The 15,820-nt window shown below is 41.0% G+C and overlaps 1 protein-coding gene across 1 annotated transcript in view; it reads left to right on the top strand.

Annotated features, from left to right (window-relative positions):
• The window catches only part of LOC117423169 (uncharacterized protein C16orf96), a 44,945-nt gene extending 39,582 nt beyond the window's left edge, over positions 1-5,363 (top strand). The window contains exon 16 of the mRNA XM_034038654.3: positions 1,943-5,363. Within this exon, the coding sequence (XP_033894545.3) occupies positions 1,943-2,145 (203 nt within the window). The 3' untranslated portion in view covers positions 2,146-5,363. The remainder of the gene's footprint in view (positions 1-1,942) is intronic.
• Positions 5,364-15,820: the final 10,457 nt, after the last annotated feature.

The raw sequence follows: 15,820 nt of genomic DNA, 5'->3' as shown, positions 1-15,820 counted from the left end.
ACACCTGGTTCCAGCCCAGTGCCTCTTTAAACACAAAGAAGGGTTGTATAAAGTCTCTGACAGTAATGGTGGAGAAAGGGTGCTAGTCAGAGAAAGAGAGCACTGACACTGGTGATGCACTCCACACTGTCTCAGTCCCCACTAGCATTCCTTAGCATCTGATCAGATTGCCTCAAGCTAACAGGTTGGTTGTTTCCAGCACACAAAACATGAGAAAAAGCCTTGCTCACCTTTATTATGCCAACAATGCAATGCAACAACTCTGAAGCCTTTGCAATGATGTTGTTTATAACATGAAGCAGATGGAAACTTTGTTGAACAGCATAGAGATTGAAAGCTTTGGATAAGGGGAAGCAGCACCTCCTACTGGCAGCAGTGGAAGTTGTGATAAAGTGGAGGAAGCCCTTCATGCAGTAACTCTACCAGCCACATTCCAGTGCAGTTTATTAGCCTAGAAATATAAAGCAGCTGCTTTTCATCCAATGAGATCCTCCTTATAGGTGAAGTGAGTCTGCACAGAAATGGGCGCTCACCTGTATCCAATGCCACATCTGTCAACACATTTCTCTAGGAGACTAAGCTGTTTTGTCTGTGTTAGGCTTCATTAATGGCTCCATTGTGGTGTTGAGGCAGTGCGTCACTCTCGCAAATGAAATGTTTAGTCTCAGTGAGTCATCTCCTATATAAAGAATTGAATTAAATAAATGAAGTCTAATTTATTTTGGCAGCCACCTTCCTGCTCCCTGCTCTCTGCTCGGGGTTAGCTAACTGTAGAGAAATGTGCTGAGTCTGTGCAGTGCTTTTTACCCTCCTTTCTCCAGACAGGCAGACTACACTCATATGCAAGCTTTTCACATGGCTTATTATTACCGTACTGGGATCTTTTGAAATGAAGAACCATGCAAATAAATGCATCTCCTTTTGCACCCCATTCATTGCAATCCAGCTGAGAATGACACTATTCCTCTTGTCCACATTGGTAATGACAATAGTTACTCCGGCATAGTTAGAATAAAGTATGGAGGAAAACTATACTAGGGTATTGCCTCAGCTAGCCCAGTTTTTTTTTGCCCATTCAAATATTCTTTTCTGGACAACTGTAAACTCTGACATCACACACAACTAGTTTGAATTATAGCACTGTAGTCACAATTGGGGCTGCTAGTTCCTACTGCAATTAAAACTTGGGGGTCCAAGTTTGCCCCAATTGTGTCTTGTTTAACTTCGCCAATTGTACATCTGTACATGGCTAGCCAATGCTTTAAGCCACTTAAGGTTTGAAAATTGTAAAATACAAGCAAAGAGCCGAAAAGGTCTAATAAGAGGTAAAAACAGTGGATTTTAAAAGCTTGTTTAGCACTCCTTGATTGTAGCTAACAAAATAATCCCATGAATCTTACCTGTTGTGCTCTTCAATTTGTTATAAAGCTCTCAAATGTGCAGTTTTGAAAGAAACACATGTTATAGTAAACATGTATTTTTTTATTTTAAAATAAGGTGTATAGTACTACACTTGCTTAAGTAAATCTCTGTTTACAAGCCATGATTTCAGTTAGTGATGCACTTGCTTGGTCATTTCATTCACTTGGTGTCATTAATTACTAGCTGCTTCCCCTTATGAGTGACATTTTTTCAGCCAGTACCATGACCCAGAAGACACTGCTGAGGTGAAACAACGTAAGACGTGCTGTAACAGATGTCTAAGAATATGGCATAGAAACTGAGAACTTCCAATTAACTTAAAATAGTACCAGATATCATGTTTTAAAATGAAAAACATGTGTTTCTTTCAACACTACACACTTGAGACCTATGTGGCAAGCAGAAGTAAAACAGTAAGATGTATAGAATGATGTTGCTATCTACCATCACTTCAGTGGTAACAGCAGGCTTTTGGACAGCCCTCAGCATGTTAGTCTGTCTGCTCTCTCCTGTCTCCTAGCCTCAGTTCGCTTATTGAGGGAGCGCCCCGTGTCATCGCTGGGCTGGATGCCTGATGGCCCCTCCCAGACCACGCCCCCCACGCCCACGCCACCCACGTCCCCACTGGTGGGTGTCGACGAGCATCCTCGCGGTCTGGAGACCCTGCAGCTCAGGATCGACATGAGTCAGTCAGGGCAGGAGGAGCCGGTGACGACACTGTGATACTGCACTCCCCACAGCTCACTGTGCACAATCAACACACACTGCAGAACACACACAATCCCAATTTATAATAAACTCACGCTGCCGTGAGAGGAACCACACTCATTCCTTCATTTCTGAACTCCTAGAACGCAGGGATATTGAGAAGGCGTGCAAACTGCCCACTGTGTTAGTACAACAGTTCCGCTTGAAGACCAGCAGCATACTGCTTCAGAACAGTAGTGAACTGAATCTTTAAACTCAGACAGGCAAAATGTCTCCATTCCAATCATGTCCTAAATGAGTTATCTGACTCTTGGAGGGACATTCTTGGAATAAAGACCTGGACTGGAATGGGATCATATGAGACAGAGAGCAACATTGTGTAAGCTTGTTAGTTAATGAATCTATAGCGGCCATGTCTTACAGGTAGAGTGGGTCTCCATTACAACAAGCACTCACAAATGTCTCCCCAAGCGAAAAAGAAATTGGATGTGGGATGCATATGATTTCTCTATTATTATTATTATTATTATTATTATTATTATTATTATTATTATTATTATTATTATTATTCGTTCATAATTTCCAGCACAAGAGAACTTTAGGCTGTCTAGTATTTAGAGTGGGTATTCATTTGCTCAATAGTTCCTTAATTTGCCCCACATCTTTACAAACCTGTATATTTGTAGCCCTTTTCCTCTTAACAGGGCTTTATAAAACAATCAGGAAAGCGTTGAGGAATGGGGGGTACAGACCTCTACAAGGACAGATGTGAAAGCAGTGTATAGTGAGGGGGTGCGGGAGCTTCTGGAGTCTATTAGGACATGTTGACCTCATTTACTCAAAGCAGTCTGAAATCAGAACAGAATCTCATTCCGGTCCTAACTGAGGACGTCAGGACGCAATCTATCATGACAGCATTGATGCTCTGGTAATAACAAACCTGTAATAGCTGTCCAAAGTGAGTCAGCTGTGTACCTCTGGAGGGGAATCAGAGAGGAGAGGATTAGATCAGGCGCTATTGTACATTTACATTCTCTGGATCTCTAGGACTGCATCACTTCCTGTATCCTTTGTTGTGAATTTCATTTCTAGATCATACACAGTAAGGCTTTTGAGAAGGTGATTGGTCTTACCTCATTCTCATATTAACACAAATTCCATCAAATAATACAGCAATACTTTCTGTTTTATTTCCCTGCTGTATCTGCCTGGATATAGAAGGACACTCCTACACACAAGACCGCAATAGCAATAGAGTCCAAACCGTCATTTAAAACATAGAACAATGCTGCCAGAGAGGGAGAGGAAACGTGTCTATCTTGAAAAAAACCAACACAAGGGGGCCCAATGCTAATGCTGCTAGTGCTAATAAGTGGGAAGACATGCTTTTTAAATCTTGGTAGCACAGCTTTCTAATAATAGAGAAGGTAAATTGATTCCTCATGATTTGAAGGATGCCATCACTCTGCAGTTTCTAGTGCTGTCTCGACAAGGGAGGAATGGCTGGCTCCATTTTACTAATTTATAGCAGTTATATTTGGTTGTGATTTGGAAGCTCTGTGGTCATCTAAATAGAAATCCCATTAACGTATTAACATTAGATTCAATCAGATAATACAGCACTGCTTTATGCTTTATAATGGTGCTATTTAATCAACCTACCCGGATGTAGGCGGACACTGCCAAACATGCCACTGCAATAGCAAGAGTGAAAAACTTCACACGGACAGAGAGAGGAGAGAAGGACGTGTGAACTTGTGACATACAGCACATTCAGTGTGTTTCACGGCAGCCTTCTGTTACCCCAGCCAGGGCTGCAGCGATTGGGAACGTTCTACTTGCAATACACATTAATCTCAATGGGGATCGGTTTTAATAATGGAATCCGCGGCAGATCCTAATGCCACTGCTCTAAAACTCATTACCCTGCTATTTACAGACCTTGCTTCACAGAGATGTCTTATTCAATTAAAATACAAGGAGTCAGTCAATCCCCCAGTCTGCAGGATGAAGGGGGCGTTTCTGCAGAGAAATAATAAATATTCTGAGCAGATCTGATTGGCTCAGAATACACACCCTGTTACAAAGTGTAAGAGGGTGTATTTAGATCCGTAACTGTTTAAAATAAACCCCTAAACCTCCTCTGAATGCTAACTTAAAATCATTTTCAAACATTAATAAATTAATACTTTGTGGTAAGACTGCTTACATTCATTATTTTTTATTTATTTATTTTTTCTTAAATATCCAACAGCCCCTACAGTTTATACTGCAACACCATGGCAGCGCGGAGACCAGTGGGAGACTTTGCTCCACTAATTAAAGGTTTAGGGGTTAGAGCAGTTTACATTTTCACAACACAGACTTCCTTCCTGGGTTAGTCAGTTTGGCTTTGGGCATTTGTACACTCATTCAAAGGAGTGCTAACCATAGTTTTAAGATCAGTTTCGCTAATCTTGTCATTATTATCACTGCGCCCCCTTTTCTGCTGTTGAAGATCGTTTGGTTCTTTTTACATGTATTTCATGCTTCAGTTTGCTATATCAATGCTGTAAAAGAAAAAGCTGCTGCTGCTTCCTGGTATGAAATATAAAAACAAGCAACCGACCAAAAGATCTTAAACACAAGAAAAGGGGGATCATCGATACTGCTGTTAATGCAAAAAAAAAAGAGGTACAAAAAATACATTTAAAAACGTAGCACCCCTTTAATCTGCAAAGGGGAAGATGGGTAACCTTGATACTGCAAACTGTGTACACTTCCTTCACATTTATACACTATAGCAGCTAGCAGGGAATCTGATACAAAATACAGTAATTACAATTTCATACCATTCTTAGTAAAGCTTGCTTTTTAGCGGATCACCATCTGGCTTTAATTGTGAGTAACATACTTTATGAGGATGAAGCCAGGGCTGCTCCACACTTTAGCCTTTGTTTTAAACTGTTCTCTTCACCCCCAGGTACTTTAAACAATTTGAAGAGACAACGCTGTACACGTGATATCTCTCCCAGGGGATTGTAAAGTTTCACCTAATCAGCCATGTCAGTGTGGGTTGTTGTGATATGTGTGTATTACACCCTCTGTCTTGAACACTTGAAATCCTGCCTTAGCATCAACGGGGTGGTGACTTCAGAATGCATTCAAACTCGTGGGAGTAAAACGACAAACATGCTGTAGTTTGGGTTTGTTTGGATTGCACTTTGCTTTCTGACAAAAAAAAAAAAAAAAAAAAAAAAGATTTTGCTGCACTTTAATTTAATTTATTTATTTGCTTAAAAATAAATATTTTACCCAATTATGTAATGTGTGTGTGTGCTGTGTTTTCTTTTAATGTAGAGTCCTGCATACAGAACTTTTAAACTCACATTTTAAGACTGTGTGCCAGCTTTCTCTTTTGTTTAGACCAGGAGAGGCGCAAAGGGTTAATTTGACTTATTATATAATCATTACCGTGTATTTACCAACAAGTCATCAGAGCATCATTTTTATACTAAATGAGAGCATCATTCTATACTAACTCCTTTCTATACTAAACCCACATTTCAAAATGTCCTTTCTGAACGTAAAGCTATGGGAACTATAAATACACTCTGAATGTGATAGTTCTACAGAAAATTCTTTCCAACCACCACGAAGGGTGAAGCAGACTTCGGATGAAGGAGGTGACTGCCACATCAGACACCCTTCAATTAGTGGTATTCAAGCCAGGTATATTTAAACCCACCTCTCTTTGCAGTCTGCACCGTGCTATTGAGTTTACCTCCTCCTCCCCAACCTGCACCTCATGATCAGCCTCGCCGGGGGGGGGGGGGGGGGGGGGGTTTGCAGTCAAACTGCCTCCCTGCCTCTCTCAGTGCCAATCAGAATTTAACGCAGCACACAGTACATTTGTTTTTTTGTTTTTTTTCATTTTTAGGTTGTGAAAGTAAAAAGAGTACTTCAGCGCAAGCAGTTTAAAAGTGTTGATGGGAGAGAATGCTGAAACAGGAAGAATAAACTCCAAACCAGGATGAAAGTTTAATAAATAACAAAACTGAATGGGCGTCCCTCTAATACACCACAGTGTGTGCCAATCCAACGGCATTACATCCGACCTCCACCATTAATATTTCTGAAAACAAGCCATGTTAACTTCTTATCCCCAGAGGCACCCTTACAGACTTGTTTATATTGCATAAAATAACTGAACCACTTAGCGCAGCACTCCCTGATACTGAGAGCCATAAATGAGTATTTCAGCCATGGTAGGGGATGGATGTCTATACTGACAGTTGCAAAGAGGACATGTGGTCACTTTTCAAACCAGCTCACTGTCTTTTCAGCAGCTGAAAGAGGAATTAGTAGGCACGGTAAACAATGGCCTAAGCAAAAAAGAGAATGATAGAAAACACACATACTGTATTAGGATAACAAACAACTAATATAGAGCAGTGCTGTGAAGCTGTAAAGGAGTCATGTCTTGAATAAAATGGCTTCTTAAAACATGTAGGCACACTTAGTCTGTCCCAGACTGAGCTGAGTGTACTAATCTAACAGGATAGAAGAAGCTACTTTGTATATGTGTGCAAGGAGGTTCTGTGGTTGTGTTATTAGAAATATGCTAATCTGGGGTTGAGAAGGCTACAGTGTCCCGCTGCTATCTCTTCAGTTTAGCCACAGTTTCCTCTTCTACCAAAAACAATGTTCTTGTGAGTACCGCAAGCACACATTGTACAAGAAGCTCTGTTATTACTCCATTTGTTACTATGTTCTTTTTACGGTACTAAATATACCTCTTATTCCACAAAAAATGCATGTGTAAACAACCCTGAGAAGTAATACATACTTTAAAATGACTAGTCACATCACAAATTAACTCAATAGTTTTACAGAAATGTATGCATGGGATGATTCAAAACCAAACAGCCGACGTAAACGCACACAGCGTTGAAGAATGTCTGGACTTGGTATTCCGGTGTGCAAGTCAAGGCCAATGCAGAGACCGTCCATCTAAAGACTTCCAGACAAGCCAAAGCGGTCACACCACAGTAGGGTTACCAGATTTCCAGAGTGCAAAACTCACTTTTTTGTTCTTCAATTCACTGGCAACCCTGAAGCTGAACATCACAGTATAGAATAACACAATCATAATTTTAAAATGAAGCATCGGGTGTATTTGTTACAGATCATAACAACTCTTCGTTTTCTTTCTATTCTCATCTAATCAAAACATGCTAAATATACAAAAAGCCAGATTAGAAAACATAGATGAGATATCACCATTTAAACATGTGATATACACATAATCTGAATTATTAAACAAATAATCTATAAGATTGTTGATTTTATTTTTCAGTGGTGCTAATTAATTACTTTGCTGTTAACTGGCTGAGCACACTGACACAGTTTTGTACTTTAAAAAAAAATTGAATACAATAGCAAAACCGGGACGATCTCACGGTTTTACTAAGGCTGAAAATGGGGACAATGCCAGTTATCCCAGGACGTCTGGTAACCCGACACCACAGCAGTGTTCCATGCGGCTGCCAGGTTTGTGAATCACTGTTGATGTCACCATACTGTACTTTCATTAAAACATGTTTAGGACCATTAATCTTCATGCAGCATGCAGATTTTATTTTTTTTTACGGACAGATATACCCTAATTAAAACAATAACATTTATAGTACCCTGCCTCCCAAATTAAGACAGAGGTTGGTAGCACTTTACATTAAGTGTCTGTGCATTTACACATAATTACAATGTTATAATGCAGACTAACCCTAACCCTAACCCTATCCCTAACTCTTTTCTGATACAATTGTGTAATTACATATACATGTTAAGTACATTGTAACTATGCATAATAACATTGTAATTATGTGTAAGTACACATGTATTTACTAAGTAACTGCTATGTAAATACACAGGAATTAGAGACACAAGAGTTACCTAGGAGTTTTACAACAACAACAGCAACTTCAATGTATATGTATTTTAAAAGACAGGAATACACCGAAGAGACTTGTGGGGTTCAACGTTTGATTTTCATAATCCTGGTTTACAAAGCAGGACACTATCATAGCATTGGTAGCTTTGTTTGTTTACTAATATCGCTCTTCCCTGACTCATTTCTTTCGAAGAGTAATAAACAGAAAGCCTCAATGGAGATAGGCCCGCCCTGCCTGATTGCGGCTGGGGTGTGATTGGCTCTCGCTGCTGTGGTGCAATCACATGCTGTGTTCTTACTGACACAGGAGAAAACCACAGGCTTTCAACATGACGTGGCTGCCAGGATGTTGGGTAAGAGAGTGAGGTAAACACAAGTGGGTCATCTGTCAAACAGCCCAGTTAAACATTATGGGCAGGACAGTAATAGTGAAGACTTTCTGCTTTCAGTTTGAGGTCAGGATAAATATATATATATTTTTTTAATTTATTCCAAATTTACTGACAAAGCTTTTTCGCCAAAATGGTTACCCATTCTAATGTTATTTGCCACCTATACATTTTTTACAGTTATAAATATTTAGTTAAGTATCCTACCACAAACTATTCTGCTTGTGAGGTAGAAATCTAAGTAGATAAACAGCCAGTGATGAAGGCTTTAACCACAGCAGGATAACAGACTCCCACGATGCAGCTTAGCTCCAGTGTTATCTGCTTAGCCTTCCAGGATCCTTGCATAATCATTCAGAGTGGTCTCTAGTGCAAATATTGTTTTTTTGCTTTTATTTTTGATAAGTCTACAGTATGTTAAGATGCTTTCATCTGAGCTCAGGAGCAGCTCTTCAGTTGTATAGTTGTCTGAATCGTGTCCAATTCAAATGAACAGTATACATAAGCAAATTGAGCGTTCTTTTGTGTAAAAGCAAATGGGGTTGTATACGAGACAATTTAGAAAAGGGCTGAAGAGAAGGATTGTCAGTTTACTACGTGGTCTTTATAAATGTTACCATTACAATGTACCATGCTAGGGTATATTAATACAGAGATTCATGAACATCTTTACTCCCTCGCCTTGCATTCAAACCTGTCTCAGCTGCGGTGTGCTTATACTGGGAGACAAGCGGCGTAGAAATAACTAAAAACAGTACCCAAGAATCAGCCCACCAGCCTAGTTATGGTACTGTTTTATTTATGACTTGAATTGTTGAATTACTGTACAGTATATTGTAACTCCTGCTATCATTTTAGCAGTCACAGGATGATGTAATATCTAAACAGTGTTAGGTACTGTGTGCTTAGCTTGGCTTGTTTTCACTAGGTCTTGTTTAATGTGTAGCTTATGTTCTGTGTAAATGCTTGTCCTTTTAACCCATACAATGTAGAGTAAATTATTTAATCACAGACTCACAGGTTCCAAAACACAATTAAATTAGTGGTGTAAACTTCAAATAACCAACAGTAAAGTTGAGGCTATTTCAAACTGAACTGTCCTGTGACCCTCTTCAGTGTAATACTGTTTACTCCTGTCCTCCATAGTCTTCTCTGCTTACTCCTAGCGATTGCAGCAGTAGGAGGTTATGAATACCAGCTCTGTTATAGCTAAAGACAATTTTAAAAAGATTTTTTCCAAGTGCAGAGTCGGTTTTACTCATTTTTAAGTGTTTGTTAGGCAACAACCTTCTTTAACATGGGTTCTTTTAAAATTTCAATCACAACCATTGCAAAACATATATTCCAATAGTCCTCCTGTTTGTTTTATAATTGGTGACTTTGTGAAAGTTTCTACAGAAATATAGAATTCTTATATGTCATTATTTAAGTAACTTGGTGTTTACAGAAAGAAGATCAGAAATGAGGAGCTAGGTAACAGTGGGCATTGTTTTGGCATTACTGTCCAGAAGCTGACTTATGTCAGCGTCACTCAGTACAATGAGCTTCATGGCCAGCTGGCTGAAGGGACTCTTCTCTGGGCTGAAGAGTCAGTGGGTAATAAGAATCAGTGGGTAGTGGCCTAATTTGGCATGCAGGATTTCTGTTGGGTGTTTGTCCCACTTGCTCGCTCGCTCTCTCTCTCTCTCTCTCTCTCTCTCTCTCTCTCTCTCTCTCTCTCTCTCTCTCTCTCTCTCTCTCTCTCTCTCTCTCTCTCTCTCTCTCTCTCTCTCTCTCTCTCTCTCTCTCCCCCTCTCCCTGAAGAAACTCTAGCTTGCAGAACCATTAGCCAAACACAGCATTCCCAGCACAGTGGAACAAATATCGCACAGTACTATACTAATCTGTTTTAATGAATTAAAAATGTGTGTATTGGTCATGCCACTGGTATATCAACACAGTAAACAGTTCCCTCTATGGTGCCGGTACACCCTTGTAGCTGCCCTTGTGTTACCCCTTGTACAGAGTCACTACATTACCAATGAAAATCACCTGGGAAGAGAATTGTGGGCACAGAGAACCAAACCACATGAAATAACTATCTATGGCACAGCTGGGGCTAAATTATTTGCATACCAAAGTCATATTTACTTTCTGAATTGGTTATGCGAGAGAATCACACTCTCATGCCTGACAAGTTCAAACTCCTTTTAGGTTTAAGGCAGTTTTGTTTCCTCTTTACGAGAAACAGAAAACGATACAGTTTCTGAGAACTAGGCAGGAAAGGTGTGTCACTCTACCCATTCAGATAAAAAAAGAACAAAAAAAACCCACAGAACAAAAACTTTACACAATTCCCTTAGCTGTGGTTTTCAGCAGAAACAATGATTATCAAACTGATGATAATAATCATAAAAATACATTCAGATGGCAGATAAGGCTGCAATCCCCATCAAGGGGTTCTTGGTACATAAAACCACAAGAGCAAACCTTTTGAATTACAACCTTCTAGTGCAGTTTGGGCGTATTTTATTGGTTATAATAGATTTGGTGCATTCCCTGAGAGAATGACATTTGACAAATGGGTCTTCATTAATTTATCTGGTTTCACCAGTAAAAAAAAAAAAAAAACTAAAATATATTGGGGCACCAATACATTAGCTAGTATGCATGTGTGTTCCTGCATTCTGCTGTGGAATTGTGGCGTTAATGCTGTGCTTCACCTCTGGGTGTTGAAGGTTGTAGGAGACACAATTCAGTCAGACAGAAACCCCATGCTATCGATCAGCTCTCACATTCAATTACAGCAGAGATATGAAATCTGAGCACGTCCAAACCAGCCATACTTCAGGAAGTCACTGTATGATGTGACAGGGGAATCAAATGATCTGCAATGGACAGACAGGGGCGCTACAGTGGCCATGCAGAGAGGTAGTCAAGTATACACATCAGTGTAATGTTGAAGAAGGTGCAGAGTGACTAACATATAGACATACAGACAAACACTGCACATTGAAGCTACAGAAGGTGGACATATCAACAGTAGAGCTGACTGCTGAGAGGGAACTCATAAGGTTGAGAGATACAGTAACCTCTTTGCTCTTAGTTTTTATACTAACAGCCAGGGCACCTGTCGCTGTGTAGATCACACTGCCAGCCTTGCAAACTGCGAGTTCACAGGATGTGACCCCCTGCCCTCCTCTTGATCCCAGAATGCTGACCCCCTCATTCAGAGAAGATTTATTTGGGCAGTTCAGATTATGTACAGGTCACCCTGCCTCTCAGGAGCACTTACACACCACAGTATTTTTCAAATCTCAGTTGTGAAGGTCTGTCCAAACAAAGACAGCTCTTCATAGTGCACAGCCTGCCAGTGTTTACAAGTACCCCCATCCCCTCACCCCCCGAGCAGAATGATTACACACATGAACCTGGCTAAACACTTTCCTACAGGAGCCAAACATGGCAAATTAACTGCTGATAATAACAACTCCAGAACAGTCTCACAGTGAACAAAACATAAATAAAACCCACTCTGGCCCCACGGCCTACCTTCCTCTCTCCCTGCCTGCCTACCTCTGACTCTCAAAACAACTATTTAACTGCTTCGCTTTGTAACCGCAGAGGTCCTTAACATAAAATATAACTAGTGGGGTGGGGGTTCACTTTGTCAGGAGGCCTTTTATGCGAACACTTTAAGACAGGGGTTCAGTCCTAATAATCTGGGCAGGGAATTATTAGGATTTATTTAACTCGCACAGGAGCTTTACACTGAGGAATAAACTGCCCTGACTTAACCTAAAGCAGTTTGCTGGAGCACAGCTCTCTATCTCAGTGAAAACAACCCAGTAACAGAATGTAAACAGAGACTAGTTTAGAAGGGCCTATTCCTGAACCAGCCAAGCCTGTCCACAGACTCTATAGAGGAAGTGACAGAGAACTGAACCAGGTTCAGTCACCCCCAGATAGTTCATTTCACCCTTTATTTATATTACCTTTATCACCTCTCAGGGCGTTCTTATTGCTGGTTTAATTAAATACAGTTTCATGAAACTGGTCCAGACTCTTGTTTGTTTCCTAAATTATACTGTAGTTTAGAAACTAAAGTTCGGGAGGAGGGAACCCCCCCCCCCCCCCCCCCCCCGACACATGTTACTAATCTAATTGGACAGACAAATGCCCTCCTCCTTTTGTGTTCAATTCTTCCACCTCCACCCTTGCAGCTACCCTGGGTCTGACTTGTTTTCATAGTGGGTTCAATGCAAAATTATTAATAAATTATTAACGTAAAAAAAAATTGAACTATATTTCTTCCGAGACAGCTTGTCCCCTGTCTGGCCTTCTGTTTAACTGCACCTACAACTCTGAACGGCTGTGGAATGCGAACCTGCATTACCACAATCAAACGCAGCTCAAAATGCACCATGGCAACAGGTGACAGGTTCTTAACATGGAACAGAGGAGATATGTAGCAGCTTGTATGAGTTATCAGATATGCTTGATGGGCTTATCATGTATAATAACTAGAAACTTCTTGTTAAAAATGAAAGGGCCCCTTTTGAGAGCTGCACTACGACACCGCTGGTAAACTCGTATGCAGACTGTGAAATAACTTGCTTTACTGTACCTTTTATGATGTTTGTAATTGTAAGGAAACACATTTAATTTGGTGTCTGCAAATGAGTGCACTCAATACCAATGGCTATGTTAGTAAGTTTCCATTTATTGATTCCAATATTCAAAAGTTACACACCTACAGCATAAACATTTATTGTTAGACACAACAAACGTGGCACCTAGTATAAACAGAAATCAGACACTGATCAGTTATCTAATTCTCTGGGAGCTAGCTCAGGTACGGTCTGTCGTCAGGAGAGGATTCATGAGAGGATCCAGTGGTTAAAGAAAAGACCTTGTAACCAGGAGGTCCCTGGTTCAAATCCCACCTCAGCCACTGACTCATTGTGTGACCCTGAGCAAGTCACTTAACTTCCTTGTGCTCCGTCTTTCGGGTGATACGTAATTGTAAGTGACTCTGTAGCTGATGCATAGTTCACACACCCTAGTCTCTGTAAGTCGCCTTGGATAAAGGCATCTGCTAAATAAACAAATAAATAAATCCAGGCTGATGGAGTAGAATAACAAGCAGGGTAACAGACTCCCATGGTGCAGCTGCGCTCCTGTGTTATCTGTTTAGCTTTAGAGGATCCTTACTGTACATAATCATTCAGAGTGGTCTCTAGTGCAAATATCGTTTTTTCGTTTTATTTTTGATAAGTCTATGTTAAGAAGCTTTCAGGAGTCTTCAGTTCTAGGTTCTCTTTATAGAAGAAAGAGCCACCACCATCTGGTGACCTGGCACTTTCAGTAACTTTCCCTCTTAGTTTTTCTGGCAATGATCCGTTATACTAAGAAACAACATCAAAAGAAATACACAGCATTTGCAGAATTCTGCATCATTCAATCAACATGTCATTTACTATTTAGGGGTGGCTGTGCTGTACAGATGTACTGGGGAGCACCATGGCTGTAAACAAGCCTGGATTGTTGTGGGTGCTGGAGGCAGGGTCTTGGTAGGCAGGAGGGATACACTCTGGTGTGACTCCCACAGGCAAAGCAGCCTAGAGTCCCTCTTAATGGGAATTCCAACCACAGCAACCAGGCAGAGAGTTCAAGTTAAATATGCTGTGTTAAACAGAGCCAGATGCCTCCTCATATCCCCGGCTCATGGAATCCCAGAATCTCAGGACAGGCCACAGTAAATAATACACTGACCATTATTTTAACAACAACCATCAGTAGAAGTGGCCTGAATTAGTAGAAATAAAACTAAAACAGAACTTTGTGACACATACAGGGAAAGCCTTTACACCTGGATCCTATTTCATGTGCTGTGCTGGAGGTGCACAGATTCACCCCCCCCCTGGATAGAAGGTTGTCTCTGTTTTTGATGTGCATCCATTCCATTCTCGCTATGCCTCTGATGAGTGGCAATGGAATTCTGAGTGATCTCATTGCAACGCCCTCTGTAAGGCATGCCTATTCAGCACAGAAGCAGTGTCTTCTGGGTCGAAGCATATCAGTCAATAGGGGAAGGAGCTGACTTCCTAGTGGCACATCCGGTAAAGGCGCTCCGTGTGGAGTGCAGGATGCGCCCTATAGCCTGGAGGTCGCCGGTTCGAGTCCAGGCTATTCCACTGCCGACGGTGGACGGGAGTTCCCAGGGGGCGGCGCACAATTGGCCGAGCGCCGCCCTGGGGGGGAAGACTTAAGACGGCCAGGGTGTCCTCGGCTCACTGCGCACCAGCGACCCTGTAGACTGGCTGGGCGCTGCGGGCTTGCCTGTAAGCTGCCGAGAGCGTTGTCCTCCAACGCTGTAGCTCTGGGTTGGCTGCATGGTGGGCCTGCAGAGTGAAAAGAAGCGGTCGGCTGACGGCACACGTTTCGGAGGACAGTGTGTGTTCGTCTTCGCCACTCCTGTGTCAGCGCAGGGGTGGTAGCGGTGAGCTAAGCCTAAAAATACAATTCAAATTGGGAGAAAAATGGGGTAAAATCAATTGGCAACTACAAAATAAAAAAGAGAGATTTCCTTAACCTAGTGTAGTACCATATAACGTGTTTCTTTCAAATGTTTAATATAACATGTGTTTCTTTCCAAACTGCACATTTGAGACCCATATAATGAAATATACAAAAACAGACAAATTCTAAACAAAAAAGAAGTTGTTTGAAAACTCGTCCATATTTGTATATTATTTCCCAACTTTCTGCCTGTCTTTCTGGACAGTGGTGTTTTTATTCATTCATGTGCTATTTTGACAGATTTGTGCTGATTGTGGTCGATGAAACCATACTATAATATAAAAAAGACCAAAAGCTGCTAAAATACAGCTAACATTTTAAGCCACAAAATCTAAAAAATAAAATTAAATATATAAGATAACAAACGAGAATACATTTTATGTTGAGATGGTTCTGTCAAAGCAAGGCAGGTACTATGCAAGTGTATTATTATTAATTCAGGCCGCTTGGCACCCAGTTCAGTTTTGATAATCACTTACATTACAGACCAGGGGTGGTTCTGATTTTTACTTATCCAGTCTCTAATCGATTGGCAAGTCAACATCTCATACAGGCACACCTAGGAGCTACACATGGCGCGTTCCTCCACAATGGAAACATTCTGTTAGATTAGAATCGTGGATGTGTGCCGTGAAGTTAATGAGCCGACGGAAACCAGTGTAGACTCAATAGAACTGCTGGACAGCAATGCTTTTTATTGTTCAGAGTGGACACACACTTCCCCTTACTGAGCTTATTTAGAGTTCACCTTTCACCTATTTCTACGCCACTTCACTGCCCAGATCAACAGCTTGCAAATCACAGCAGC

Source organism: Acipenser ruthenus, chromosome 17, assembly GCF_902713425.1.
Source record: "Acipenser ruthenus chromosome 17, fAciRut3.2 maternal haplotype, whole genome shotgun sequence".
Lineage (NCBI taxonomy): Eukaryota > Metazoa > Chordata > Actinopteri > Acipenseriformes > Acipenseridae > Acipenser > Acipenser ruthenus.
Note: the sequence above shows the minus strand (reverse complement) of the source record. Positions and strands in the feature narration are given on the sequence as shown.